The 27602-nt window shown below is 49.9% G+C and overlaps 4 protein-coding genes across 8 annotated transcripts in view; all 4 read left to right on the forward strand.

Moving 5' to 3' along the window:
- The window catches only part of POU2F3 (POU class 2 homeobox 3), a 45239-nt gene extending 41874 nt beyond the window's left edge, over positions 1 to 3365 (forward strand). Inside the window, exons 11-14 of the mRNA XM_041413896.1 lie at positions 446 to 607; positions 1950 to 2016; positions 2817 to 2949; positions 3326 to 3365. Of these exons, the coding sequence (XP_041269830.1) occupies positions 446 to 607; positions 1950 to 2016; positions 2817 to 2949; positions 3326 to 3365 (402 nt within the window). The remainder of the gene's footprint in view (positions 1 to 445; positions 608 to 1949; positions 2017 to 2816; positions 2950 to 3325) is intronic.
- Positions 3366 to 7023: 3658 nt separating this feature from the next.
- On the forward strand, positions 7024 to 10110 carry LOC121340881 (TLC domain-containing protein 5-like). 2 transcript variants are annotated; one of them, XM_041413935.1, is made up of 3 exons: positions 7024 to 7078; positions 7387 to 7586; positions 8169 to 10110. In XM_041413935.1, exons 2-3 carry the CDS (start codon positions 7391 to 7393, stop codon positions 8669 to 8671), a joined length of 699 nt encoding a protein of 232 aa, XP_041269869.1. In that variant the 5' UTR covers positions 7024 to 7078; positions 7387 to 7390; the 3' UTR covers positions 8672 to 10110. The 2 variants fall into 2 exon arrangements, with proteins under 2 accessions (XP_041269869.1, XP_041269868.1); XM_041413934.1 differs by having other exon boundaries at positions 7026 to 7078; positions 7390 to 7586.
- On the forward strand, positions 9103 to 19203 carry LOC121340879 (TLC domain-containing protein 5-like). 4 transcript variants are annotated; one of them, XM_041413932.1, is made up of 4 exons: positions 9154 to 9239; positions 12735 to 12895; positions 15593 to 15797; positions 16151 to 19203. In XM_041413932.1, the coding sequence occupies exons 3-4, from the start codon at positions 15599 to 15601 to the stop codon at positions 16687 to 16689; spliced, it is 738 nt and encodes a 245-aa protein (XP_041269866.1). In that variant the 5' UTR covers positions 9154 to 9239; positions 12735 to 12895; positions 15593 to 15598; the 3' UTR covers positions 16690 to 19203. The 4 variants fall into 4 exon arrangements, with proteins under 4 accessions (XP_041269864.1, XP_041269866.1, XP_041269865.1 ...); XM_041413931.1 differs by having other exon boundaries at positions 12735 to 12879; XM_041413933.1 differs by having other exon boundaries at positions 9204 to 9239; positions 12771 to 12879.
- A 5199-nt stretch (positions 19204 to 24402) lies between these two features.
- Positions 24403 to 27602, forward strand: part of ARHGEF12 (Rho guanine nucleotide exchange factor 12) — a 77049-nt gene continuing 73849 nt past the window's right edge. Inside the window, exon 1 of the mRNA XM_041413770.1 lies at positions 24403 to 25299. Within this exon, the coding sequence (XP_041269704.1) occupies positions 25268 to 25299 (32 nt within the window). The 5' untranslated portion in view covers positions 24403 to 25267. The remainder of the gene's footprint in view (positions 25300 to 27602) is intronic.

Below are 27602 nucleotides of genomic sequence, written 5' to 3' on the forward strand. Positions count from 1 at the left end.
AGCAGATTTATTGGGTTTTTGGGGTTTTTTAACCTGCTTTCTCTCTCAGCAGAACCCCAAGCCCAGAGATCCCAGTTCAGAGCAGATTTATTGGGTTTTTGGGTTTTTTTTAACCTGCTTTCTCTCTTTTTTTTGGGGTTTTTAACCTGCTTTCTCTCTCAGCAGAACCCCAAGTCCACCTTAGAGATCTCCTTGTGATTTTGGGGCTTTTTAAACCTCCTGCCTCTCTCAGCAGAACCCCAAGTCCACCTTAGAGATCTCCTTGTGATTTTGGGGCTTTTTAAACCTCCTGCCTCTCTCAGCAGAACCCCAAGTCCACCTTAGAGATCTCCTTGTGATTTTGGGGCTTTTTAAACCTCCTGCCTCTCTCAGCAGAACCCCAAGTCCACCTTAGAGATCTCCTTGTGATTTTGGGGCTTTTTAAACCTCCTGCCTCTCTCAGCAGAACCCCAAGCCCAGCTCAGAGGAGATCTCCTTGATAGCAGAGCAGCTCTCCATGGAGAAGGAAGTGGTTCGGGTCTGGTTCTGCAACCGGCGCCAGAAGGAAAAGCGGATCAGCTGCCCGATGCCATCCCCCATCAAATCACCCATCTACAACTCCAGACTGGTGAGGCCCTTGGGATCCACCCCCCCGAGTGGAATCTCACCCAGAACATTTCTTATTACGCCATCCACTGGAAACAATCAGCTAAATTATAACAATTAATTAAGATAATTCTGTTTATTATTATTTATGGAAAGAAAAGACAAGTTTCCTAGGAGGAATTGATTGGTTTAATTGTGGGATAATTTAGTCAAATCATGATGCTATCCCAAAGCTTTCCCCCTTGAGATTGATGAAGAAAATCTTTCCCAAATTAATGGGGGATGAGGATTGCATACAGTGATATCAATTTAGCTGCATTTCTGCTGCTTCATTTCAAGAGTTGCTTGGTGCCTTTGCCATTTAAAAGTGGCAGGAGCCTCCTCAGTGGATAAGAGAGAAAATTTCAGAAATTCAAGATAAAATTCAGATTCTGCAGCTCCCACAGGAGCTGCAGAATTTATTTTATCTTGAAATCTCCTGTTTTTTGGAATCCTCCATCAGAAGGCAGGAAAACATCAGGGGAAATTTGGTCCCCAAAAAAACATTTGGATTCCCAGAGCAGGAGCTTGGGTGAATTATTCCCTTGTGACTGCTGTCCCTGAACAAAGTGCTGCCTTCAGGAATAAATGCTAATTTGGATGGTAGCTCCCAAATTGCCAATTGTCACCTGAGGATTCAGCTCCCTGAAGGAGATTGGGATTTTTTTTCGTGCCCAAAACCAGAGGGAGCTGGGACGTTTCGGGCTGAGAATGCCCAGTCTGAGACAAAGACAATGGCTCCTACAAATTTACCTTGAGACTTCCAGAAAATGTGATTATTTCAGGCTTTTTCACAGCTGATTCATAAATGTAGATGGATGTGGAGAGTGCCAGGCATATGCAACACTAATTCTGATTTCTTCCCATGGCCTTGGATATACACACACACACACACATATACATATATTTATATATATAAATAACTATAAATATATAAAAATATATTAAATATATATTTTAATACATAGATATTTTTACATAACATAATAATATATGATGATGTAGGCATACAATATTTTAATATAATATAATAATACATAGAAATATAGTAATAGCTATATATGTAATTCTATAGATCTATAACATCTATATATAATATAATGATATAGAAATATTATAATAATTATAATTATAATAATAATAACAATAATAATTTTTATATATATGTATATATATATTCCTTGGATATGGGAATGGTGTTTCCACCCTGGAATATGACTGGAAATACCCAGGAGAGCCCCTGGGAGCCAGCACACCCTGCAGGGGCTGTGAAAGGAGTGGCAGGATGTGATTTCTCCCCTCTCAGTGCCTCTGTTCCTGCCTAGGTCTCTACCTCAGGCTCCTTGGGGCCCCTCTCCGTCAATCCAGTGCACAGCACCATGCCTGGGACTGGTGAGCCTTGGGGATCCTCCCTTCCCTCCTTCCTCTGCCTTTTATCCCTGGCTCCTCCATTCCTGGGTCACATCTGCGGGATGATCTTCATCAAAGCCTTGGCTTTGGCCAGGGAAAGTGGCCCCACACAGCTGGGATGGGAACAGCCCAGCCGTGCTGTTGGGTGGGGTAAAAACGTGGAAAACACTGGGCAAAAGAACATTTCCAGCACAATCCTGGGCTGGGGTGTTCAGGTTTGGGAGGCAGGCACAGCTGGGAGCCAGGTAAAGGGTGGGTTAGAGTCAGATCTCCTTGGAAACCTGAGATTCCAGATACAGGAACAGGGGACATTCCTGGGGTCCCCCCATGTTCCCCAGGGCAGGAATCAGAGGAGCCAAATAAAGGATGGGTTAGAGTCAGATCTCTGTGAAGATGAGAAACTCCCAGATACAGGAATAGGGGACATTCCTGGGTTCCCCCCATGTTCCTCACGGCAGGGAATCAGAGGAGCCAGATAAAGGATGGGTCAGTGTCAGATCTCCTTGGAGACCAGAAATTCCCAGATACAGGAACAGGGGACATTCCTGGTGTTCCCCACATTCCCCAGGGCAGGAATCAGAGGAGCCAGATAAAGAGTTGGTTAGAGTCAGATCTCTGTGGAGACCAGAAATTCCCAGATATAGGAACAGGGGACATTCCTGGGGTCCTCCCATATTCCCCAGGGCAGGGAGTCAGAGGAGCCACGGGGCGGGCACAGGGATGGGGTGGGAATTTGGGCAGGAAGAGGAGATGCCAGGCTCACTGTGCTCTGTCCCACGCAGTGACATCCTCGTGCTCCCCAGGGAACTCCAGCAGGCCCTCGTCCCCTGGCAGTGCCCTCCATGCCAGCAGCCCCGGCACAGCCCAGAGCAACTCCAAAGCTGCCATGAACTCTTCTGGCTTCAACTCTTCAGGGTAAGGCAGAAAAACCCACAAAAAACCCCAAACCAACCCAGGGCATCGGGGACTGGGGGAAAACCTTGGGATCTCCAGGAAGAACAGGAAAAGCCTCAGGGATTCCAGCAGTGTGGAGCGTTCCTGTGTGAAGCTTCACGTGTGACCCCTCAGGGATAGGTGGGATTGCTGTTGTGTCCTGTGCAGGGACAGAAGCTGGATTTGCTGATCCTGGTGGGTCCCTTCCAGCTCAGGATATTCTGGGATGCTCAGGAGTGGCAGGATGTGATTTCTGCACTCTCCCTCGCTGCCTGCTGAGCAGCCTGCAGGACGCGCTGACCCGGGTGGGGTTGAGCGGGAAATCAGGATGGTTTTTGTCGTTCCGTGCTGCCAACAGCTCCTGGTACCGATGGAACCAACCCACCTACCTCCACTGAGACCTCGTGTGCCGCGAGGGCGAGAGCAGCTCTGCCTCCAGGCCGTGCACCACCGACGACGCTCGGGGCCTTCCAGTGCCTTCCGCCGCCGGCTGCGCCAGGAACCCCCAGCAGCGGGGCTGTGCAGGGACTCAAACTGCAGCCCAGCCCTTCCCCGAGCCCCCACTGTGACATCTGCCCTCTCCCCCAGCCCCTGCAGTGACACTGTTCCCTTGCCCAAGCCCCCACAGTGGCACTGTCCCTCCCGTCCTTGGCTGTCCTCGCATGGCTCCTCCGCTTGCAGCTCCGCATCCTCCCGGGCAGGGATCCTGTGCCAGGACTCTCCTCTCTCTCTTTCTCTGTTTTCTCTGTCCCCATCCCGTCCCAGAGGTCCCCAAAAGGAAGGAGGGTCCCTCCTGCTGTCCCTGTCACGCACAGCCCCCAAACTGAGCCGAGGTTTGAGTTCATTTCACCGCAGCCCCGTGGCTGGGTGGGAGCCTTGGTTTGCCCCAGGCTCCCCCTCCACTTGCTTTGCACCTCCTGCTCCCTTTCTAAAGGTGCTTTTTGGTTTTTTTTCTTCCTTTTTTTTTTTTTTTTTAATTAAGTTTTTTAAACCTTTTTTTTTTTTCTTTAAAAAAAAAAACCAAAAAAAAAACCAAAAAAAAAAAATTGTCTTTTGCAAAGCTTGTGTCCAGGTCTTGTTATTGCTGGAAACCTTGGGGGAATTGTGGTTTGTGTTGATTTACACAAATGAATGGGATGGGAAGGAGTCTTGACCTTCTCTTTTTCATTTCTTTTCCTCTTTTTTTGGGTTTTATCTGATACCAAATAATAACAAGCTATTACTGAGATGCCTTCTGGTCTTTGAGCTGTAAGGAATTTATTTTCTGTTCTCTGTTTTTGTGCTCACGTAGTATTGCTTGAGGTTGGTGTGTACAAGTGCTTGGAAATTCCATGATATTCCAAAGGAAAAGTCAATTTTCACAGCCTATCACCAGGAAAAATATGGTTACAATTCCCCTCTTATTTCTCCTTTACTTTTTAATTAATTTTGGCTGATATGGATATTTAAGATTAGCAGATAAGCACAAATTTAAACACCAATCTGAACCTTTGGGCCACTCTGTTTTATTTTATTTCCTGCATGGAAAAAGTCCTTGGAAAAAGGACTTGAACCCTGATAGGCAATGGTGATGAAAATCCAGTTGCCTCCTCCCAGTGCTCAATTTGTGCCAAGCAGCAGAATTTAGGGAATGATGAACATCACAGCTGATTCTCCTGCCACCCATCACCGAGGACATTTATTAACCCAAACCTCAGCACAGCTGCAGTTTCCAGCTTGTTTCCACTGTGAAAATCTCAAATTATTTCCTAGATTATCAGCAGTTATTTCAACAGTGAGAACTGATTGTCTACATAACCTCAGCCTGCACGTTTTACCCAGGAATTCCTGAATTAACTCCTGGGAGCTGAGCTGTAATTTGTATTTTGCCTTCAGAGTCAAGTGACTTGTTCCAGGCTTGCAGAGGTTTCTGAGCCCCTTGATCAAAAGGGACCAAAAATAAAGTTATATCAGTTATTTCCAATAATCTATTTACAATTTACTGTACATCCATATGCTCTTAGAGCCTTGAGAAGATTCGTTAAGGTCCAAATGTGCCTTCTGTTCCAAACCATTCCATTTGGTTCTCAGGAATTCCTCCAAGTAATTTGCTCCCACCTGCATGAGTTTTGGAATGATGTTCCTGAAAACTGGGAGGGAAACCACCGATGTATTAAAAGCTGAATAACAGCACCTGCATGTGAATATTTCCACTGAGATCAAGGCCAAGCTTTGCCAGGCGTTGTGCAAAAACATCCTGAGGGTTCATCTCCTCCACAAAGTTTATAAACACAACGACAATTCCCTGGGATTTATTGATAAACTGGCCCTGAGTGGGAAAACAAACACCAGCAGTTTGTTTGCTCCACAAAAAGCTCCAGCTGGAAGGGAAAGAGCTTCGTTCCCCTGCCACCCAGGAACGCTTCCAGCCTCACATCTGAGGGATTTCAAATAAACACGGCAGGAAATTCCAGCTTTCCAGGAGCAGGAGTCACCTCCCACAGCCAGGGAGGAACAATGCAGGGAGCAAATTGCTCCCTGTGGGAACTCGGTGACCTCCTGAGCAGCAGAGCTGTGCCCAGAGCTGTGCCTGGACTGTCCCCGTGCTCCCTGTGCCTGCCCCTCTCCAAGGAGAGCTGCTGTGGCAATTCCAGCTGCACACCAGCACCTCAGCAATGGACATTTAGCAGTGCCCAAGTTCAAGCAGGGCTGGGGGGAACTGTAAAATTAACAAATTGATGTTGGTATTTAATTTCTTTTATTGTTCATTCATTTCTTTCCTCCTCTGATTTCCACCTGTGAGGTGAGGGAGTGCAAGCTGGGGGAATATTCCTTGTCCTTCCCAGGTTTCCCTGTGGACTGAAGGGAGATTTTGAGCATTTCTCAGCACCCAAATGACACCACCAAGTTTCCTCATCATTGCTGATGCTCACAGCCTTGAGATTTCCACCTGTGGTAAAATTGGAATAGATCCTAACAATCCAATAAAAGATTTTAGCTTAAATCCAGGCTCAGCTTTACAGATGCTCAAATTGCAGTGGGACCCCCTTTCTCTGTGCTGGGGCTCCTGCTTCAAAATGCTAGAAAAGGAGACAAAAATCAGCAAGTTTTAGCTCAATTATAAGAGCAGCCTATAATCTAGGATCCAATTAAAAGGATATTTGAGTGTATAACTCACAGGAGCATCCTGTGGAGTGCAGCACACACGGCAGATCTCACTGGGAAGGGCTCTTATGCTCTCAGTTGTTTCATTCCCAGTGTAGAGCTCTGGCTGCAGGGAAAATTTGGGTTGTTTGGGGGACACAGTGTCAGATTTTAAAGCAAACTGAGTCAGGGATGACACAGTGCTGATGCGGAGCTGGCTGGCAGGGCTTGGAAGAAGCACAGCCCTGTCCTGGTTACTCACTCCTAGCCATGAACTTGGCCCCAGCTCAGCTCCTGGCTCACTCATCCTGTTCTGCACGTTCTGTGGCACATCTCCCTGAGCACCGAGTGTCCAGCACCACTCCCAGCCCGTCCCGAGCCCTCTGAGTCCTGCCTCAGCCTCCCCTTCCTGCAATCCGCACAAAGGCGCTCCCTGCACCCCCAGCCGGGAGACAGATTGGAAGAAGACTCCAGGACACTCGGCAAAACAACAGAAAATTTTAAAAAAAGGAAGAAAAGAAGGTAAAGAACACCAGCACCTCCCATCCAGCCTGATCCAGCTTTATTCTCCATCACCAGGGAGGAAAACGCCCAGCCAAAATAAAGTCTGGGCGTCCTCCGGGACGGCTCCAGCCGGGCGAGCCGAGGCTGGGCGGAGGTACCGAGCGCCTGTTCCCGTTTCTCCCGCCCCGTTCCCCCTTCCCTGCCCTGCCTGGCCCTGCCTGGCCCTGCCCCGCAGGGCGCAGCTCCGCTCCGCGCATCCCTGTCCGCCCCCGGGGCAGGCACAGCGGGGATGGCGGGGATGCCGCGGAGCATCCTCGGGGGATGCGGCGGGGGCCGTGCCGTGCCGTGCCGGGCTGGGCAGGGCTGGGCTGGGCTGGGCAGGGCTGGGAAGGGACGATAAAAGGCTCCGGGAGCGCCAGCACCGCCTCCCCGGCCGGGCAGCCCCAGCCGGGCGCAGGTCCCGGGCACGCAGAGCCGGAGCGGGGTGAGGATTTTGGGGGTCCCGGGTACCCCCACCCCAGTGCCGGGATGGGGTCGGGGTCTGGTTCCCCCGCCGGTGCCCGAGGGCAGAGGTGCTTTGGCAGCGGGAGGGTTGGCGTTGTGGATTTCCCGTTCGGGAAATTTGGAAACGGTGCTAAGGAGGCTCGGGAGGGGGACAGGGTTTGTTCTGCTCCTTTCGGTTTTTGTGAGGTTTTCCCCCATGGATGTGCTGGGTGGATATGGAGGATGGTTGGGGTGAGCACGGCTTTCCGAGGGGCTGCTGCCCTCCTCACGCTGTCCCTCCGTGTCCAGCAGGATGGTTCCCATCGTCCTGGAGGTGACCTGCAGCTTTGTCACCTGGCTGTGTCTCTACAGCTGCTTCTGCCGCTGGAACAGGCAGCGTTCCTACAAGTGGAGCTGTCGCCTGGTCACTCTCCTGCACGGGCTCATTGTCACCTGCCTGTCTGGCTATGTCATGTTCCTGGATGGCCCCTGGCCTCTGACCCACGCAGGTATGTTTGGAATCTCACCTGTGCATCTGTCACAGGTGGAGCTAGGGGCTGATCTCCTCTCCTCTTAACAGCTGTGTGTTTGGGGCCAAATGTTGTTTAATTCTGCTGCTACTTTTTCCACCACTTCTCATTGTTCTTCCTTCTGTTATTTTAATTTTTTTTTGTTTGTTTTTTGGCTTGTCCATGTACAAATTGGAAGTTTCCAGGTTGGCAGCTTGAGTTTATTGCAGCATTAGGCGCAGCAAGGTGTGGAGAACAAAGTGCTTTCACATCTTGAAGGTTGTAATAACTCCTGAAATTCAGCTGCAGGGTTTTGCTGGCTGTTAAACCTCAGATAGTGCTGCTGATGGAGGTCTGGCTTTTCCAAAAGGCTGGAAGGAGAAGGGACGCAGCAGGGGGACAAGATGGGATGGGTCAGCTGGGCAGGCTGGGGTGTGAAGGGAAAGCAGAACCAAATATCCCTAATGGCCCTTGGATGAGGCTGGAAATTTAGGAGGAGAGAAGCACAATCGACTGTACTGATGCGTAAAGTAGAAAAAATCTTAAATAAAACCCCAGGCTTACGCACATCATCCATTCCAGGTTCACCAAACACCCCTCTCCAGATCCACGTGCTGTCCCTGACCTTGGGCTACTTCATCTTTGACCTGGCCTGGTGCCTGTACTTCCAGACCGAGGGGGACCTGATGCTGCTCCACCACACCCTGAGCATCTGCGGCATGATCCTGGTGCTGGGGCTGGGCAAATCCGCCACGGAGGTGAACGCCGTGCTGTTTGTCAGTGAAATCACCAACCCCCTGCTCCAGACCCGCTGGTTCCTGCGGGAGTTGGGCTCCTACCACACTTCCCTGGGAAAAGTGGTGGATTTCCTCTTCGTGCTCCTCTTCCTGGTGCTGCGGATCGGCGCGGGAGCGTGGATCATGTACGGCATGGTGACGTCCCCCGAACCCAACTGGCTCCTCAAGGCTGGGGGCCTGGCCATGTACGTGGTGTCCTTGGGGTTCATGGTTGAAATTTGTCGCTTTGTAAGGAGGAAAATGTGGAAAAAAGCCCCTTCCCTGGACGCACAGTCTCTTCAGGAGTAGGAGGGTACCTGTGGAAACTTCTTGGCTGCTCGTTAATGGGTTGTAGAGGATGATCCCCTGGGTTTGGGCCTGGCTGCTGGAGCTTGTTCCTGTGAAAAGAACTCCTAAAATGACAGAGAATTGACTTTCTGCTGCCCCTGGAGGAGATGGATCGGTGCTAGGAACGTGGAAAAGCTGAGAGAAGAGGGATTTGAGTGGAAACTGAGGAGCCTGGCACTGATTCCCTGAGTTCTCCAGCAATGGCACAGTCCCAAGGAGGGTGGCAATGCCAGAGATGATCAATCTGCAACCAATAATTGCACAGTTTGTGTGTTCTGTCCTCATTTTCAATGCAGAGTTATTTGACAGTGTAGAGAAAATCAAATATGAAAAACCCCATTTTCCTGCCAGTGGGACTGGGTAAGGGGCGTGACCTGGCAAAGATTTCCTGAGCCTCACCCTCCTTAATAATCCTGGATTTGGACAATGTGCTTGGCTAAATACTCGAGTGAAAGACTCTGAACAAGACTGAAGTGCTTGCAGGGGTGTAGTGGAGTTGTCCTTTGAGTGTGAAGTGATGGTACTCAAGGTGAGGCCATGTTTTACCTCCTTGTTTTTAATGACACATTTCCTTTACTCCTTTTTTAACACTTCCATCGGGGCAGGTGCTGATCTCAGAGCAGAGTGATTTCTCTGGGACTGACTCAGGGCCTCACAAACAAGAGTCAGGAATTAGACTTGTGCCTATAAACTCCATGAGCAGGTGTTGGCCTAGGCTAGGATTGCTTAAGAAGAATAATCAGGCTTTTTGTGGGAGAGGGAGGATAGCGAAGAGCCCCCCGGATGCTCTTTCTGTTCTGGGTTTGGCTCATTTGCAAGCCACTTAAGCTAAATTTATGGCTAATGAGTCAAAAATGTGACTATTTCCAGGAGTGACAGGAAAGTTTAGGCAGATCCACACTAGCAGGCCTCAGAGCATGGAAAAGTTCTCTTGTTTTCTTTACCTCTCAGAATCGTGTTCTGACATTTTCCCTGGGGTTTTAATGTGAATTTCCCTCTGTTCAAGGCCACAGTTCAGATTTAGTCTCCTCCAAAAGCCTCACTGAGAGCTGAGAAGCAAATGCAGAGGCGAGGAAGGGGAGCAATGGGGATGCAGCTCCTCCACTGCCTTTATCTCACTGAATTTGGCTCTGTTCAGGGCAGATATCAGCCTTTGGCTGGGGCTTCTCAAGGTGTCTGGAGAGATTAAAAAATAACCTGAAATAACCTCATTTTGGACACATCCACTGAAGGCATTGCAGCTGTGAACCCGGGCAAGTTCCTGGGCTAATATTTTTGGGATAGCAGGAGCCAGAGTGGCCTCCTGAGGTGTGGGCACCTGCCAGGCTCTCTGTGTTCTTCCAAAAACTCCTCCGAGTCACAGGACTTCTAATAAAAACATGTTCTCTTTTGAAAAAGAACCGATGGCTGTGATGTTCTTTTGTTCTGGGTTTTGAGGAGTGAGGGCTGAGGGGCTCGAGGGAAGGCCAAGGACGCCACGGTCACTGGTGCATTCCCTTTGTGCAGCTCAGGAAGCAGAGAGGAAATGAGGAAAGGTGAGGTCAGGAAGGTGAGGAAATGAGCCAGGAGCCCTGGAGGTCAGGCTGGAGCTGTGAGGCTCAGATTTGTGAGCAATGCACCCACAGCCTGCTTTGCCAATGAATCAGTGCTGCAGAGAGCTTAGGAGCCCCCAAACTGAGGGGTTTGCTCTTGCTGGACAGAAGAATAATTTCAATTCTGGCCATGGCCTTCTCCATCTTTTGTTTTTTCTCTGCCTCTCTGGTTTCACTGGGGCAATGCCCAGTTCTGAAGGGCTGCAGGGTAACTTGTCTGTGGTTTTTCTGGAGAAGCAATCAAAAGCATGAGAACATCTTGGGGGTTACAAGATGTCCTAATTCACCACTGAGTGGCTGGTTCTGGTTGTTTCTGCTCCTGCTGGGCCAGGGCTCTGCTGTCTGGAGTTGAGGAGAGCCTGGATTGGCTTCCAATGAGGAAAACCTCTTTCTTCAGCTGAGGGACAGTACTGGGAGAGTATCCCAGGGCACCCAGACTGCTTGTGCAACCAGAGTTACCTGGGGAGGTTTGGTGTAAAATAAGTGCCCTCAGGTTCTCATCTGCCAAATCACACCCAAGGATAATTTCAGTGCTGAACCCTCTAATGTGATGCTAGGAAATCACCCAGCTCCACTAGCCCACTGTATTTCTTATTTCAAGTAATGTGATTTTTCATGCTTTTAGTCTGTCAGATATCCCTGAGGGCTTTTACAGCCACAAAAGGTGAATTTTAGTAACGGCCTACTGAACTCCCAGGTTTCCAGCTCTTGTTTATTCCCAGCTTAATTGTGGACAAGGAGTTTCCCAGTGTAGGTAACATAATAAATACATTCTGTGATGCTTTTCAGTGCTGTGAGCTCTGGTTAGAACAGGTCCAGGAGAGCAGGGGGAGGCTGTGGCTGTACTAAATGAGGCAGCAGTGTGCAAACAACTGTCTGCAGAGGTTCCTGCCCTGAGCTGTTTTGCTGAACTCTGATCATCTGCAGGCCAAACGAGCCAGTGCAACACAGCCCATTGAAATGGCTGACTCTGCACAAAGCAAACAGGAAAATTGGTGTATAAAGCTGCACCTCGCTTCTGGTACGATCCACAGGGAGGTGATTTCACTCACTGCCTTGCACCTCACCGTGCAAAGTTTGTGCTAGGAACAAAAAAATCAACCCACAATTTCTGTGTGTCCCACCTCCTGCATGAAATGATCTGTGACTCTTTAGGACTCTGAGTATTCCGCTGTGAACATCTCTGTTTTTCTTCCTGGCTGCTCATAGAATCCCAGAGTGGTTTGGGTTGGAAGGGACCTTAAAGATCATCTCATCTTATTCCAAAAAATCCTCTGATTCTATCCCAGGTTGCTCCAAGCCCCATGCAACCTGGCCATGGACAGGCAGAACTTCTCTGGGAATTCCATCCCAGCTCCTCATCACCCTCACATTGAAGAATTTTTTTTCCCTAATATTCCACCTAACCATGCTCCTAATGTGAAAACATCAGCCCTATAATCTCCTGCCTGCCCACGCTTTTCTTTGTCTTAAGCTAAATATTAAAGCAGCTCCCACTCAGGTGTTACTGAGGCTACTGGAGGGCCAGCAGAGGTGGAGGGAGGAAGGTGAGACTTCAGATTTGTCAGAGAGGCAAATGCACTATTAATGCTCACGAGGATGTGCTGAAATAGCAGGAGGATGAGCATTTTGTAGCAGTAGGAACCTGTACCTGGCCTGAACTGGTAAAGTAAGATCTGTATCTTGTTGGACACCCAGCTGAAAGCACTAATTATGAGTGCTGTAAGAGGCAGGTCAACCACTCCCACCGTCTGCATTTCAAAAGGTAAAACTTGACAGGATGAAGGAAAAAACCAATGCCATGTTTTTTGGGTGTGAGAGGTTGTTTTGACTGTAACTCATGAGAGGTGGAAGAACTTCTGTAGCTGCTTTAGGTGTCCTGCTTAAACCCTGAATTAGGGATGTGGAAGGCAGCAGAGAGAATGGGCAGTGCTGAATGCCTGCAGTGAGAAGAAACTGCTGGGCTTGGTAACTGCTGCATAAGCAGGGGATGGAGGGGATGTGCAGGCAGGCTGTGAGCTCTCCCAGCCCGCTGCAGCTGCACTGCTCCGTTCCGGGTGACAAAACCCCTCGGGGGATGTCACCTTGGACTGCTGCTGCTCTGAGTGCTCCTCTGTGAACATCTCTGCTTTTCTTCCTGGCTGCTCATAGAATCCCAGAGTGGTTTGGGTTGGAAGGGACCTTAAAGATCATCTTATTCCAGAAATCCACTGCTTCTCCTGGATCCTAAAAATCCCAGGGTATGGAAACATATTTTTCATGAGTAGGTGTGGAAAAGACCTTGGTATTGTTACAACTCATTCCTCTTTCCACCAGCCTCAATCTGCTGCTTCCCCTGGATCCTAAAAATCCCAGGGTATGGAAACATATTTTTCATGAGGAGGTGTGGAAAAGACCTTGGTATTGTTACAACTCATTCCTCTTTCCACCAGCCTCCTCCAGCTGGTCAATCCCTTTTGTCACATCAGGATTCTCCCTTCCTTATCTGCTCTTGAGTCCGGACCTGGAGCACCAGGATGTGAATGGAGATGCCTGCCCTGACACAGCCCGGGAGCTCTGCAGAAGTTCTGCTCACAGGTGTGAGGAGAGCTGGGTGTGCTTTGTGCCTGTGAAACTCTGTGTGTGCTTTGTGCCTGTGAAACTCTGGGTGTGCTTTGTGCCTGTATCTCTGTGGCACACACGGGGTGATTGCAGCAGGCAGGGTGGCTGTGGGACTGGTTTCTGTGTCCCCAGGCTACCACGGTGCTCCTCTAGGTGTGCCCGTAGGGACACGACCTGGTGTGGCAGCTGGGCTGAACGGGTGAAGGGTTTGGAGGGGCCACAGGAGGAGAGGCAGAGGGCATTTGGACAGTTTCACCTGCAGGAGACAATTTGGGGTCTGCAGCTTCCTTACGGGGGGAGCGCTGATCTCTGTGATCAGGGACAGGCTGGAGTTGTGTCAGTGGAGATTTAGGTTGGATATCAGGAAAAGAGGGTGCTGGGCACTGCCCAGGCTCCCAGGGAATGGGCACCGCCCCAAGAGCCCCAGGAGCTTTGGGACACTGCTCCGAGGCACAGGGTGGGATTGGTGGGGTGCAGGAACAGGAGCTGGGCTCACCATCCTAATGGATCCTGCAGGGAGGGCAGGGATGTGCTCCTTCCTAGGGATGTGCGGCATCACAGGGATGTGTACCTCCCCAGGAATGTGCACCTCCCCAGGAATGCGCTCCTTCTCAGGAATGCGCTCCTTCCCAGTGAAGTGCACTTTCCCAAGAATCTGCTCCTTCCCAGGGATGCGCTCCTTCCCAGTGAAGTGCACTTTCCCAAGAATCTGCTCCTTCCCAGGGATGCGCTCCTTCCCAGGGATGTGCACTTTCCCAGGAATCTGCTTCTTCCCAGGGATGTGCACTTTCCCAGAAATCTGCTTCTTCCCAGGGATGTGCTGCTTCCCAGGGATGCGCTCATTCCCAGGGATGTGCACTTTCCGAGGAATCTGCTTCTTCCCAGGGATCTGCTCCTTCCCAGGGATCTGCTCCTTCCCAGGGCCGCTCTGCGGGGCCGCGGCTCGCCTTTCCTGCCATCCTGCCGCCCCTATTCCCTCCTCCCGTCCCTCCTCCTCCTCCTCCTCCTCATCCCATCCCTGCCGTCCCTCCTCCCGGCCGCCAGGTGCCCCTCGGCCGCCGCTCGCTCCGTGATCCGGGGCGGCTCCGGCAGCGCGGCCCGGCAGGTGGGTGCTGGGGAAGGGTCCTGTCCCTGTCCCCGTCCCTGTCCCCGTCCCCAGGGACGCGGGAGCGGCTGTGCGATGCGGCCGCATCCCGCGGGGTGCGGAGCGTGGGCCGGGTGCGCAGGCGGCGCCCGGGGCTGCGCTTCGTGCTCTTGGTATGGTCCGTGAGCTCCTCCATCTTCCCGCTTGCGCTAAAAAAATACGGATAACGGGATAACGGTGCTGTGCTGGAGGTGCCCGTGTGGGTTTTAATCGTTTTCGGGGTGTTCTGCACACAGGGTTTTTAGGCAGGCGTGTTTGTTGTAGAGGCTGTTTTCATTCAGGGCCTCATTGCTACCGATGATACAAATTATAATACAATATATATTATATATAATAGATACATAATAATGTAATATAATATAATATAATATAATAATATAACAATATAATATAACATAACATAATATAATATAATATTGTATTATACTGTATTATATTATATATATATTATATAATATATATATAATATAATACATATAAATAATATATATTACATAAAATATATATGGAAATACATAATTTTATATATGATTGCATGTTATTTCTTAATTTCTTGCGTATATGTATACTGTATAGAATTATTTGTTATTTATTAGGTAGGGCTATTTGTTATTTATTTGTTATTTATTGTTCTGTAATTATTGCTGGTTTTTAAATTATATTGGCCTTCCTAGCATCAATCCCTTTTGTCACATCAGAATTCTCCCTTCCTTATCTGCTCTGAGTCTGGACCTGGAGCACCAGGGATGTGAATGGAAATGCCTGCTCAGAGCAGTTAATCCCATCCTTATTTCATCTCTCCACGTTCCCAAGGCCCATTAAAACATAAAAGTTTTGTTTACCCAGCCTCCAGTCATGCCTGGGAAGGCTCCAACGGGCCAAACAGGAAGGTTGGGCTTTGCAGCTCTGACTCCTCATCCCGTGAAGTCCCTCTGGTGCTGCCCAGGCCTGGGGGTGAGGCCAGAGCTGGGCAGCAGGTACCAGCGCGGCTTTGGCACAACTGGAAATTCCTGTATCCCAAATTCTGACTCAGCCTCTTCTGCTGCACTGCCCTGCGTGCTCAGGAGCAGTGAGACACGCATTTCGTGGGAGGGCATTATATGAACGAGGTGTAGAATAGAGTAATGTGTATTTGGAGGGTTTCAGCAACATCCACAAGTGTTTATGTGCTGTAATTTTGTTCTGGCATTTGTCTTTTGCTTGTTTGAGAGATTATTGCACAGTGTGTGTGAGGGAAAATGTATAAAAGAAATACTGCTGCAAAAAGCAATCTTTATAGGTATAGATTCTTATTCTTTCGCATCTAAAAGATTTGGAGGTTTTGGTGCCAGTAAGGATGAAATGAAGCCTGCAGTGAGGAGAATAAAGTGGTTTTCACACAGAGAAAACGTTCCAGGAGCAAGCAGCCCCATCAGGAAGCAGCTCTGCACAATCAGGGCCGGGATGGTTACGGAGCAAAGCCGTGCTGGGCTGTGCTGACACTGCCACAGGCTCGACCTCCTGCTCACTTTGTCCTTCTGATCCCTTGTGTCCTGCTCTTCCCAGGACAGGATGCTGTTCCCGCTGCCCCTGCGTGCAGCCTGCAGCCTGCTGGCCTGGTTCTGCCTCTACAAGTGGTTCTGCCGCCGCTACCGGCACCGGAACCTCGAGTGGAGCTGCAGGCTGGTCACGCTGACCCACGGCATCCTGGCCACCTGTCTGTCTGCTTACATCGGCTTCATCGACGGCCCCTGGCCCCTGAGCCACCCAGGTGAGTGAGGAAATCGTGATCCCACCTCCCCTGGGGCTCTCCCAGCACGTCAGTCCCCAGCCTGCCTGAGGGATGGTGCCTGCAGTGGGATCTCAGCCGCTCTGTGGTGGAAAGCCCCAGAGGAATGGAGAGCCTGGTGCTGTATTTTGCTGGTGTCATGCCCCTCCCCAGCTGTAGTTTGGCAGAGCGTGTGACCTCGTGTGTGGCCATTACGTGTGCGCAGCTGCCGGACTAACAACTGTGGCATTGTCACTCGCGGGAGACTTCCGTGGCCGGGCTGTCACCAGTGCCACCCCTGCACTGTCTCACATCCTGTCACCTCCACGCTTTAAAGCTCTGCTTTTACCTTTCAGGGTCGCCCAACACAACCCTTCAGGTGCACGGGCTGTGCCTCAGCTTGGGCTACTTCATCTTCGACCTGTGTTGGTGCGTGTACTTCCAGACGGAGGGTGCCCTGATGCTGGCCCACCACCTGGTGAGCATCGTGGGCATCGCCGCCTCCTTGGCCCTGGGCGAGTCGGCCGCGGACGTCAACGCCGTCATCTTCGGCAGCGAGATCACCAACCCGCTGCTGCAGGCCCGCTGGTTCCTCAAGGAGCTGGGCCGCTACCACACCTTCACGGGCGACCTGGTGGATTTCCTCTTCGTGGTGCTCTTCACCGGCGTGCGCATCGGCATGGGGGCCTGGCTGATGTACTGCGAGCTGGCCTCGCCCAGGCCGCGCTGGTACATCAAGCTGGGAGGGGTCATCATGTACGTGGTGTCCTGGGTCTTCATGGTCAGCATCTGCCGCTTCGCCCGCAGGAAGAGCATGAGGAAGTACCAGGCCTGGAGGAGCCGCAGGAGCCACGAGCTGGGCTGGAAAACCAACGGGCACCTCAAAAGCCGCTGAGTGGAGGCTGAGCGAAGAGTTCCTCGAGTTCGCGGGCTGGCAAGGAGGGGGATCGTGCCTGAAATGCCGCTGTTGGGAGAGGAGCCAACGCACGTTGGCGGTTCTGGAGCCAAGTTTATCCCTGGCCTAACTCCACTGAAATCCGTGGAGCTATGCCACGGATTCACTGGGTCTGCAGTGCTCGGCCTGGCAGAGGCTGGCGCGGTGTGCACGCAAGCACGGCCTGAACGAGGAGGGAAAGAAGGGCTAATTTTATAGACTAAGCATGGCTAGTCCAGCAGCGCAGGTGTAAATAGTGATGTGTGTAGCCAGCTCCTTCAGGATCTTGGAAGAGAGGAGGAGGTAACGCTAGGTCTCCGTGTCCAGTGTCCTGTGCAGTCTAGGCAGCTAGAGTGGCTCTCCATGCTGGTAGAAGAAGTGTTCTAGTGTTGCATCCAAGCTGGGATTCCTGGCTCTTCCACCACCCCGTTGTGTGACCTTGGGCCAGTCTCACAACTCGAACTCTGTGCCTCATTCCCCCTCTGTGACTTGGGGGTGATGGAGCTGCTCCATCTGTTACGCACTTTCAGATTTTTACTTGAGAGGTGCTACATGAAAAAAGTGATGGTTGTTAGCTGCACTTGGTTCATCATTCCCGTGTTTCCCTCGGGAGAAACGACTTTGGTGGTCCAGCTAGAGCGAGACTCTAGAAAAATCAGTATTTTAGGTAGGTTGTTGTTTCCTACCCTTTCTAACTCCTTTTAATAACTTGTTCATTAACGTATTGATAACTTATTTTCCGTAGTGTCCAGAAGCTCTAATCAGCACTGCCTAATTACAGGGTTAGGTGCTCTGTGAATACACCCAAAGACACAGACCCAGAAGGGAAAATTTTTCCTGATTTTTCCCTCTTCTTCCCTGACTGTTAAAACTCCCCTACAAACACTGCTTTTAGCTCCTTGGGTAACCAGCACACTCCACTTTGAGAAGCCCCATCAGGATTTGCCAGTCAGGGGTTTTCTTGCTGATGATCCAAGCCCTGATTTTGTCTCCAGAACACCAAAATTCCCTCTGCTGTGCCCCAAATCCAAACTGGGATTTCTGGTTGCCCAGAATCTGCCCTGTGGAAGCCACAGACTGACCCTGGCTCTCCTTCATCTGAACTGATGCCTTGATCCCTGGGCTTTGATTTCCCTCTGACTGTGTCTGAGTCACTTTATAAAAGTGAATATTTAGAGGGTCAGAGAGATTTATTTTGCAGCTTAGTAATTAAAGAAATGAGAGGCCCAGAATCTGGTCTTTTTAAAGCAATAATAAACCTGACTGTGAGAAAAATAAACATTATTTATCTGGTCACATTTGTAGGGAAAAACCATGCCCAGCTGGCAGCTTGTGGAGTTTATTTCATTGCATGTCCTTAAGCTGTACCTTTATTTTTGCTGTGATTTTTAGCATTTCCTTTGAGCCTCCAGTGCAGCTCAGGTGCCCCCTTTTGCTTGAGCCTTGCTTGCTGCAGCCAAAGACCCTGAAGAAGCCCCAAAAAATCCCTTCAGATGAGCAGAGCCAACTGATGAGCTGGTCCTGGAGAGGAAACTTGACTCATCCTGCACTATCAAGCCTTGAAAGGAGACCAGAAGGGCTGGTTGGGGCTTGCTGGTTCTTTTCCCCAGCTCTGCTCCTCTGTTGAGCACATCCAGGAGCCTTTTTGCCTCAACTTAACCCACTTTGGGAAGTGGGTCCAGTCTAACCTACCTCACAGGGTGTTTCCATTTAGCACCAAGCCACCTTTGATGGATTCTGGGTGGTTTGTGTCAGGCTGTGCTGTGTAAAAGTTGCTTTGAGTGAAGCACTTGTTGCTGTGAGCCATCAGCAGCGCTTTGTCACCCGAGCTGGGCGCTTCCCAGCATCCCAAAAACAGGAGTGAGGTGTTTTGCAAAGGTGCTAAAGGGCAGGGGTCACAGGGAGTGAGCTGGACACGCTCACAAAGCCCAGCTGTGCTGCTGCATCCTCACAACCAGCCCTGAGCTGAGGAAAAGGGGTCTGCTGGGCTTTCAGGATTGCAGGAATCCGGAGCCAAAAGGGTCTGAGCCACTGGCCTGAGCAGGGAACGAGGGCTTTCAGCTGCAGCTCCTGCAGAAATGCAGGTGAAAACAGGCTGGTCCTTCCTGGGGAGCTGCTCAGTGCCCACCATGAAGAGTTTCCAGAGCAGCCCTGGTGGTTTGAGCTTTGCTGAGGGTTGGGGTGCAGCTTTTTGGGGTCCCAGCCCTTACCTGGCCAGGAGGATGAGGACGGCAGTGACTGCAGTATCTGTGAATCACCTGTTTGAAGATAGTTTGAAATAAAGTGGTTTGAGTGGTCCCATTTTCTGAACGGGGGGGAAACTTGGTTGGAAGAAGGAGAGCACTGCTCAGCTCTGAGGCTTTAGAAAGTAAAAAAAAAAAAAACCCAAAAGGGCAATTAGAAATGGCTTTATGAGGCAGAGCAAGGCCTCGTAGCCCATTTAGTGGGCTCCAGCATAGAATCACAGACCCAAAAGTACAAATTCCAAGCCAAAAAAAAAACCAAAAGGGCAATTAGAAACGGCTTTATGAGGCAGAGCAAGGCCTCGTAGCCCATTTAGTGGGCTCCAGCATAGAATCACAGACCCAAAAGTACAAATTCCAAGCTGTGGAGCACAGGGTGGGACCTGTCCTCAGGCTAGTCCATAGTGGCTAGAGCAAACAGAGGAAACTGCAGAACTAGTGTGAAATAATAACTTGTGTCTGAATTACTGTGTAATAGCAACTAATGTTCCACCAGTGAATGGTGTAGATGCTTTGTATTACGTTTTATAAAAATAAAGATTATTTAATTATATGAGGGATTGCGTTTCTCTGTTTGGGTGCTGCTCTTAAGTCACAGGTTGCACTTGATGGTTCTGGAGGGCTTTTCCACCCTCAAAGATTCAGTGGTTCAGTAGGATGGAGCAAAAATGTTCCCTTTGTTTTTCATGCCCTGGATGCCACGGGAGAAGATTCTCTTGTGTTTCCACACTGTGAGCTCTTCCCAATCATAAATTCCTATTATTGCCCAGGAAAGCCCTGTGGTGGTGTGTTGGTAAACAGCCACTCTGCTTGCTGATGGCCACAGCCAGAGACCCAGCACGCCAAAAGTCTTGCCTTCTATAAATAGTTAAGCCAATTTAGTTGTTTGCATGTAACCCTTAAGTCCAGCTTAAACCCCTCCAGCACTGGGGAGCAGCTGCTGAGCAGCACTGAGCCCTCTGGAGATGTTTTCTGTTTACAGCCTGGGGGTGGAGGGCTCTCAGAGCCTGCAAGAATCTGTGCTGGCACTTTGTTGAACCTCTGAGGTAATTCCAGATGCAGAGAAGAAAGTACAGCAGAGTTCTGGAGCTTTGCTTCAGAGCTGCAAGTGTCTCACAGGTCTCGTGTCTTCAGAAGTGACAAAATCTGGCGTTGTCAGTGGTCAGATGTGCTTTGTCCGTGAAAAGTGAAATCTGCCCCTCTACACCCAATTAATTTCATTTTTTATCATCCTGTTATTTCTTTACAGGCCACCCTGCTGCCTGCCTTTTGCTTCTCCTGCTGGCCCTGCAGTCGAGCTTTGTAAAATTAACCTCCCCTCTCAGCCCTCTGGCCTCTCTTTGTAGCTGAACTCCTTATTTGTACTTGAAAAAAATTGAAATTTTTTGATATTCACAGCTTTATTCCCTTGCAGCAGTAGTCCAGGCACTGATGTAAAAGCAGCATTTTAAGTCTTTGAAATCTGCTATTACATTAATACCATGGGGTTTGCCATGTCCAAAGAAGTCAAAGCCCTCTTTGCCTCAAGTTCCAGGGGCAGCTTGGCAGCTGACAGGTCAACAGTGTAAAATATCCTTAGGAAATTACTAAAAGAAGGAATATAACAGATCAAGGTACATGGAAAAGCTTCTGTAAAGTAATAAAGGTTGACAGGTAGATAATTTTGTATGGGAAGAAGGAAGTTTCAGCTTCTCAAATGTTACAAAACACAGATTTTCAGCAGTGCTTGTGTTGTGCAGTTTGAACTGTGTCTTGTGCCAGAATGAGATCTGTCCAGTGCCACAATCCTCAAACATGAAGAGAAATTACATTCTCTATTTAGATTTTACCTCTTTCATTTTAATCCCCCCTCCAGCCAGAGATGGAGAAAGAGAAGAAAACTCAGGGCATGATGTCCAGCAGATTCCTCTGTCCTTGCTGCTTTCATTATGCTGATATGGAACGAAAGCTCAGTGCTATAAAAATGCTGACTGCCCCTGGATTATCCAGATTTAGGAACTGTGATAAGCTGTCACTCTAGAAGCTCTGCTAGATTAGGCTCTCTGTGTCTCAAAATCATCAAAGCTTTGTGTCCCACACCAATCCTCGGTGCATTTCCAGAGTGCAGGACTGTAGGAAGAGAATCTGGTGCCCATTTTAAGGTGGGAGATAGATTAGGCTCTCTGTGTCTCAAAATCATCAAAGCTTTGTGTCCCCTGGGTGAATTTCCAGCATTTCCAGAGTGCAGGACTGTAGGAAGAGAATCTGGTGCCCATTTTAAGGTGGGAGATGAAAAAAGGTTTGGAAATTGCACAGAAATGTGGAGCACCGCACAAATTAATTTGTGGATTAGGTCCTCTGTCCATTAGGAGTCACAAATTTCTAAGCACATTTGGGAAATGAACTTGGGAATTGTTTTCCCTTTTCTTTTTCCCTCCAAGATGTAAAGGTTTGGCAGCTGGCTTGCAAAACCAGCAGAAAAACAGGAGCTGGATGAGCAACTGTTAGTGAGCATAAATAACAGTTCCAAATACCTGAGCATCCTCTCACTGGCTTGAAATTGATTACTTGTAAGGAGAAAAAGAGTCTTGACCCACTTAATTTTTGTGGTGGAGCTCAGCAAATCTCAGCTGATCATCCCATCTGAAACACAAACTGAAATTTTTCTGTAAGAGAAACGCTCCCAGGCACTGTTTATCCACACTTAAACCCTCAAAGCAGCACTTTTTGCTGCTTTTTATCTCTGTTTATGCCGAGCTGACAGCGGCGCAAACCCCCTCGGAGCATTCCAGAGCTCCAGGAACCCAGAGCTCTTGGGAATGTTCTTTTTCCCAAATTCCTCACCTTTTACCTGCCCCGGGAGCTCAGGTTGGAGGAGCCATTCGAGGCTTTCCCAGCAGATGGCAACAGCTCCTCGGTGCGAGCCTGGGAAAGGGGATTTGGCCAAAGGATCCTCGCTCAACACTTCCTCTCTAAATCTGATTTTACAGGAGTCCCTCTAAAGCACCTCCAAGGATCTGACCGTGATTTTAAGGTAAAATAAGAAGTTTTACTCCATCAGAATTATCTCCTCCCCTTCAGGGTCCTGCTTAGCTCTAAAAAACAGATTGAGGAGGTTAATTAGAGAATCACAAAATGGTTTTGTGTTGGAAGAGAACTGAAAGATCATCTTGCTCCAAGCCTGCTGCCACGGGATGGTTCTGTGTGTAAATTCAGGTGAAGTGACAACTTCAGAGCTCAACAGAAAAAAAAAAAAAGGGCACACTGTAATTGCTTATTGATTTCCTCACCCTGTATTTCAGGCTGTAAAACAGAATTATCATAAATACCTATCTTAATCTAAGTATGTAACCAGCTCCCACCAAAAAAAACAAAACAACCAGGATTTGCAGAAAAGAGAAAAGAGAAGCAGTTACAGTTTCAGAATCTATGTCTTAGGATTTCCTCCAGCTAATTGTTCTCGTTATGTTGTCATGCACAATAAAATATAATTAAAGTAATAAAAAAGCATCGAGGCCTAATATGCAAATGCTGGCCCTGCCAGGAATCAGATCTCCCAGGAGCCTTCCCCTCTCCAGGCAGAGTACTCGATGTTCCCAAAGTTAAAAGCAGGGAGGGATTTATTGCAGAGAAGATGCAATAAAGAGATATATATAATAAATAAATATAGATATATGGAGGCATTCAGTCACTTCATCAGCACTGATGACTGTACTGCACACAGCTGCACAAGGAGAGGCAGACGTGGCTGCTTGTCTTGCACTCCCACACTTTATTTATTTATTTTTTTTCCCCCCGAGCCTCTATTTTCCCCTAAAAGGAAACCAAAAAAGGAAGCAGCAATGTCCTGCGTATATACGTGAAGTATCATGAACATGATTTCATCCCACGCTTCCCCTCTTTGCTCTGAGCTCCATCAAAACAACAAATTCTTCGGGCGCTCAGACATTCGGCTGGCTCCCCGACCCTCGCTCCGAGCAGGACACAGCTCCGTGGTCCAGAGCAGCCGTGGCTGGATGTAGCCTCAGGCAAGGTATGGTCCTGTGTCCCAGCCAGGGAGCTGCTCCCCACTTTCCAGAGCCTGTTCTCCAGCCTCTTTCCAAGCCCAGTGTCCCGGCTTTGAAGTATATCCCGGCAAGATTAATTAAAGGGAAGAAGCGTGGTGTCCTAGATGATTTGGATTAGCTAATAAGGTTATTTTAGTCTGCTGGCATTTGCTGGGGGAGGCTGATGTTCCACAAGTTCCTTTGTGCAGAGGGGGCAGGAATTGCTGGCAGTGGAGACATCCTGCTTTTCATTCCACATCTGTGCTGCTCACGAGCTGTAATTTCTGGAGGAGTAGCATGGAAGTTTCCTGAGGGTCTCAGGTGTAGATGTTATTTCCAGGTGCTGGAGAACAAGTGGCTTGAAGTGCCAGGACAAGGGGGAATGGCTTCACACTGACAGAGAAAAAAAATATGATTAGGAAAAAATTTCATTGTGAGGGTGGTGAGGTTGCCCAGAGAAGCTGTGGTGGATCCCTGGAAGTGTCCAAGGGCAGGTCAGAGCAAGCTGGGATAGTGGAAGGTTGGAACAAAATCATCTTTAAGGTCCCTTCCAACCCAAACCATCCTGGGATTATGTGCAGATTCCAGACAGGCATTTCTCTCTCGGACTGTGCTGTACACGGCATGGAGGGCAGGAATTACAGCAAGGCTGAGTTTGTGTTCAGGCTGCGGCTGAGGAAAATCCAAACCTGCTGAAATTTAAATGCCCAAACACCCCGTGTGGCTCATCTTCTGCTGCTGGAGCTTTTGAAGGGGAGCAGGAACAGGCCCTCGGCAGCAGTGTTTCTGGAATGTATGTGCAGGGAGGGATCAGTTCTTGGATTTATGCTGACCTTAACCTTTACGAAAATTCCCGATGAAACACGCGTGGGAAATGCGGGACTGGACAACAGAGCCACGAAAGGCCTGGGAGCAAACAGCACAGGCTGAGGCTCCATTCTGCTCAGCTCCTGGCACTTCTACTCTTTTCATTCGCTGCTTATTTATTTTCTTTCTGCTCCAAGTTTCGCCTGTGTCATATTTTCCATGGAGATGGAGGCGCGGGCGCTGCCTGCTCTGGTGACACGGCCAAGTGTCGGCTGGCTGGGGATGGGGAATGGAGAAGGGAAAAACGGAAAAAGGGGAAAAGGGGAAAAGGGAAATATCCGCGGGTTAGGGACGCAGGGGGATGGAAAGCTGTTCGGCAGGGACACGGGGTGAGGGAGGAGCGGCTGCGACCGAGCGGAGACGGGAAGAGAAGGAAACACCCCGCGGGTCTGGAAAACGCTTCCCGAAGGGGAAAGGCCTCGGCAGGAACCGGGGGAAGGGCTGGGAGGGAGGAGGAGGAGGAGAAGGAGGGGAAAGAGGAGAAGGAAAAGAGAGGGAGGAGGAAGAGGAGGAAGAGGAGGGCGGCCGGCGGAGGGATCCGGCGGCGGGGCGGAGCGGCCGGAGGTACGAGCCCCCCGGAGGCGCCGGGGAGGGGCGAGCCCGGCCCGGCTCGGCTCGGCGCAGGCTCCCCCGGACGCGCCGCTCCCGCCTCTCCCAGCAGCGCAGCGGGGCCGCCACCGGGCCGGGAGAGCAGCGCAGCGGCGCCGGCAGCGCGGCGGGACTCGGCCCGGAGCGGAGCGCGGAACGCGAGCAGAGCACAGCCAGCCCGCAGCGCCCCGCTGGGTCCCGGGCCGGAGAGAGAGGCGGAGCGGCGGGGGATGGAGCCCCGGGCCTAGAGGCGGCCGCCCTGCCCGACCCCCTGCGGGCGCAGCACGGGCGGGGGTCGGGGCGGGCGGGCAGCGGGGATGGGCCCGGCCGCGGGCGGGGAGCGCCGCCCGCCCCCCGAGCGCAGCCCCTGAGCCCGGCGGGGCCGGGCACGGGCCCCCCGCGCCGGGGAGGATCGGCCGCTGCTCGAAAGGTTTTTTTCTTTTTTTTTTTTTTTTCCTCCCGAGTCCACCGAGATTGTTTTGTTGTTTCTTGTTGTTGTTGTTGGAGTTTTTTTCTTGCTGGAGTTTTTTTTTTCCTTTATTCCCCCGCGCGCCCCACTTCCGTGGTTTGGATATTCTGGGTGACTGCGAGAAGAGTTTTGGAGTTGTTTTGGATTGGGTTTTTGTTTTTTTTTTTTTTGGTTTTTTTTTGTTCCCTTCTCCTGCCCTTGAACTGAGTTTGTCCTCTGTGCATGCCGCTTCTGGAGCAAGGCTGGATCCTGAACCTCGGTGCATGTAAGGGGCAAAGCCTCGTTCATATTCCTGCAATAAGAATAAAATGTAAATTGGATAATACGACTTCTTGCCAAAGGCTCCAATGAGTGGCACACAGTCCACAATCACGGACAGGTCAGTATAAAATGAGATTTCTTGGTTTTTTTGTTTTTTTTTTGTTTTTTTTTTTCTTTTTTTGAAGCGTGAATATTCGCGGAGCTCACGTACTTTGTGTTCTGGCTTCAGTGACAGGATCAGAAGAGCAGGATTAAATCACAGGTTCTGGGAACCGAGGGTGTCCTGACTGTCAAAGCAACTGGGTTAACTTTGAAACCGGATTATTTCAAGTCCAACAGCTTTCAGGCCTGCCAGGCTGACTTTGTAGGAGCCAGGGGTGGTAATTCAGCTCCCAGGATGGGCTGGTGCTGCGGGGAACACCAAAAGCGAGGCTTCCTGCAAGGAGCTGCAGCAGCAGAAGCCACCAAAATTTGGTATCCAACTCAGGCCTGAACTCAGAGAGCGTGTTGAGGATGCGCTTGGGTCTCCTTGGGTCAAGTACTGCCGAGAGGTCACTCCAGGTGAGGGCAGGAGGGAGAGTTGACAAGCAGGAATGTCTGCTGGTGTCTACCTTAGCAGGAACCTGCCTTCAGATACCTGCTCAGCCCCTGGGCTGCTCTGCAGGTGCCTTTCATTACCTCTGGAGTCCTCTTGTTTGTGCTTGGGCGTTTCAGAGGAAGGGGAAAAAAAAAAACGTGACCAAAAAAAAAGTCAAGTAGGAAACATTTTAACATGCGAGTGAGTGCAATGAGTGTCTTCAGATTTTTTTTTACGAGAAGAAAAGATACCTTTTTTTTGACACTGTGTGTGGTAAAAACCATGTGATGTGTTTTATTGTATCTTCATCTTGGCTGTTTGGTGGTGAAGGTGTGAAGGTGTGTGGCAAAGGCCTTTCATGACCAGGCAGTTGTGGAGCTGGGATGGAGCAATGATGCTTTGGGTGCTTGAGCTCACCAATTTTAGGCTCCAGGTGTGGACAGGAGAGACTGAGTTTAAACCCAGGCCTTTTTGTGACGCCACAAGTCCTCGCAGCACAGTCCAAAGGGCTCAGACTTGTGTGCAATCTGTGTTTACAACTGTTCACACAGTATTAAATCTTGGCAATTAATTTTGTAGCTTGTACTAGCAGAATTTTCTTTTTTGCAGTGACATGATTTGAGTTGCAGGATGTTTTTCTCTGTAGCAGGCATGGCAGTGACAGTAAAAAGGCATTTCAGTGGATTTGGGAGGATTTTGTTACGTACTTCAGGCCATATGTCTTGTGGCAGTTGCATGATATCAAAAAAGAATGACAGGATTTTCATCCCAAGGAGCAGCTGAGTGATGCACGGGAAGGAAAAACACGAGAACAGGGAATTTAATTTACTTGTTAGTAAAACAAAATACTTTCCATTATTGAATTGGAGCAGCCAAATAAAAAAATGTCTCATTTCCTTTTGCTCCCAGTCATGTCAGGAGGATGTTTCTGTTTGGTGTTCCATTAAGGTTTTGGATCAAAAGGCTTTTAATGTCAGGTGAGGAGCTGTCTCCACAGCCCTCGGATTTCTGGGGTGGCTGGTGGAATGTGGGGGAACCGGATCTTTTCTTGTCACTATTTTTCACCTCTGGCCTGAAGCCACCCCAGCTCTGGGGTGCAGAGTCGTGGTTCAGGCAGGAGAGGAGAAGCTTTGGGGTGACCTCATTGTGGCCTGCCAGGACCTGAAGGAGCCTGCAAGGAAGATGGAGACAGACTATTTTAAAAGACCTGGAGTGACAGGACAAGGGGGAATGGTTTCAAACTCTGAGCAGGGTTAGATTGGTCATGAGGGCAGAATCCCTGTGAGGATGGTGATGGGGTGCCCAGAGCAGCTGTGGCTGCCCCTGGATCCCTGGAAGTGCCCAAGGCTGGAGCACCCTGGGGTGGTGGAAGGTGTCCCTGGATGGGAATGAGATGGGATTCAAGGTCCCTCCAAGCCGAATCCATTCTGGGATTCTCTGATGATTCTCTGATTTATTCCCTGTCTGAATCCTTCAGCAGAACCCCAGACGTGCTGGTGGTGTTTGTCCCCATCTCTGCCATTCCTTTTCATCCCCAGCATTGTGCAGGATTTGGAGAGGATGGGTTTTGTTCACTCTTATCCCTACAGAATACTCCCCTTCCCTTCAGGGCTGGGGAGTCTCTGTTGCCTCTTTCAGTCTGCCTCTGAAGCTCAGAATGCAAAGCAGGTGCAATAGAAATAATGTTGATGCCTCCACTGTCATTAGGTCTACGTGGATAAATCATCTGACATGTTCAATTCTCTTTGTGTTTGTCAATCACCTTCCTTGGTGGGATTGAGGTGGGAATTGCCTTAAACCAGGCAAACCCAGCTTTCATCCAGCCAGATGGTATTAGGAATATA

Source organism: Onychostruthus taczanowskii, unplaced genomic scaffold (genome assembly GCF_017590055.1).
Source record: "Onychostruthus taczanowskii isolate IOZ18803 unplaced genomic scaffold, ASM1759005v1 scaffold43, whole genome shotgun sequence".
In the NCBI taxonomy this organism is placed as follows: domain Eukaryota; kingdom Metazoa; phylum Chordata; class Aves; order Passeriformes; family Passeridae; genus Onychostruthus; species Onychostruthus taczanowskii.

What these genes read in the sequence shown, in the direction of transcription:
- LOC121340881 (XM_041413935.1), top strand. Translation starts at nt 7,391, where the DNA reads ATGGTTCCCATCGTCCTGGAGGTGACCTGCAGCTTTGTCACCTGGCTG. An exon ending in CTGGCCTCTGACCCACGCAG is followed by an intron (nt 7,587 to 8,168) that starts GTATGTTTGGAA and finishes CATCCATTCCAG; the next exon opens with GTTCACCAAACACCCCTCTC.
- LOC121340879 (XM_041413930.1), top strand. An exon ending in CTGGCCCCTGAGCCACCCAG is followed by an intron (nt 15,798 to 16,150) that starts GTGAGTGAGGAA and finishes TTTACCTTTCAG; the next exon opens with GGTCGCCCAACACAACCCTT.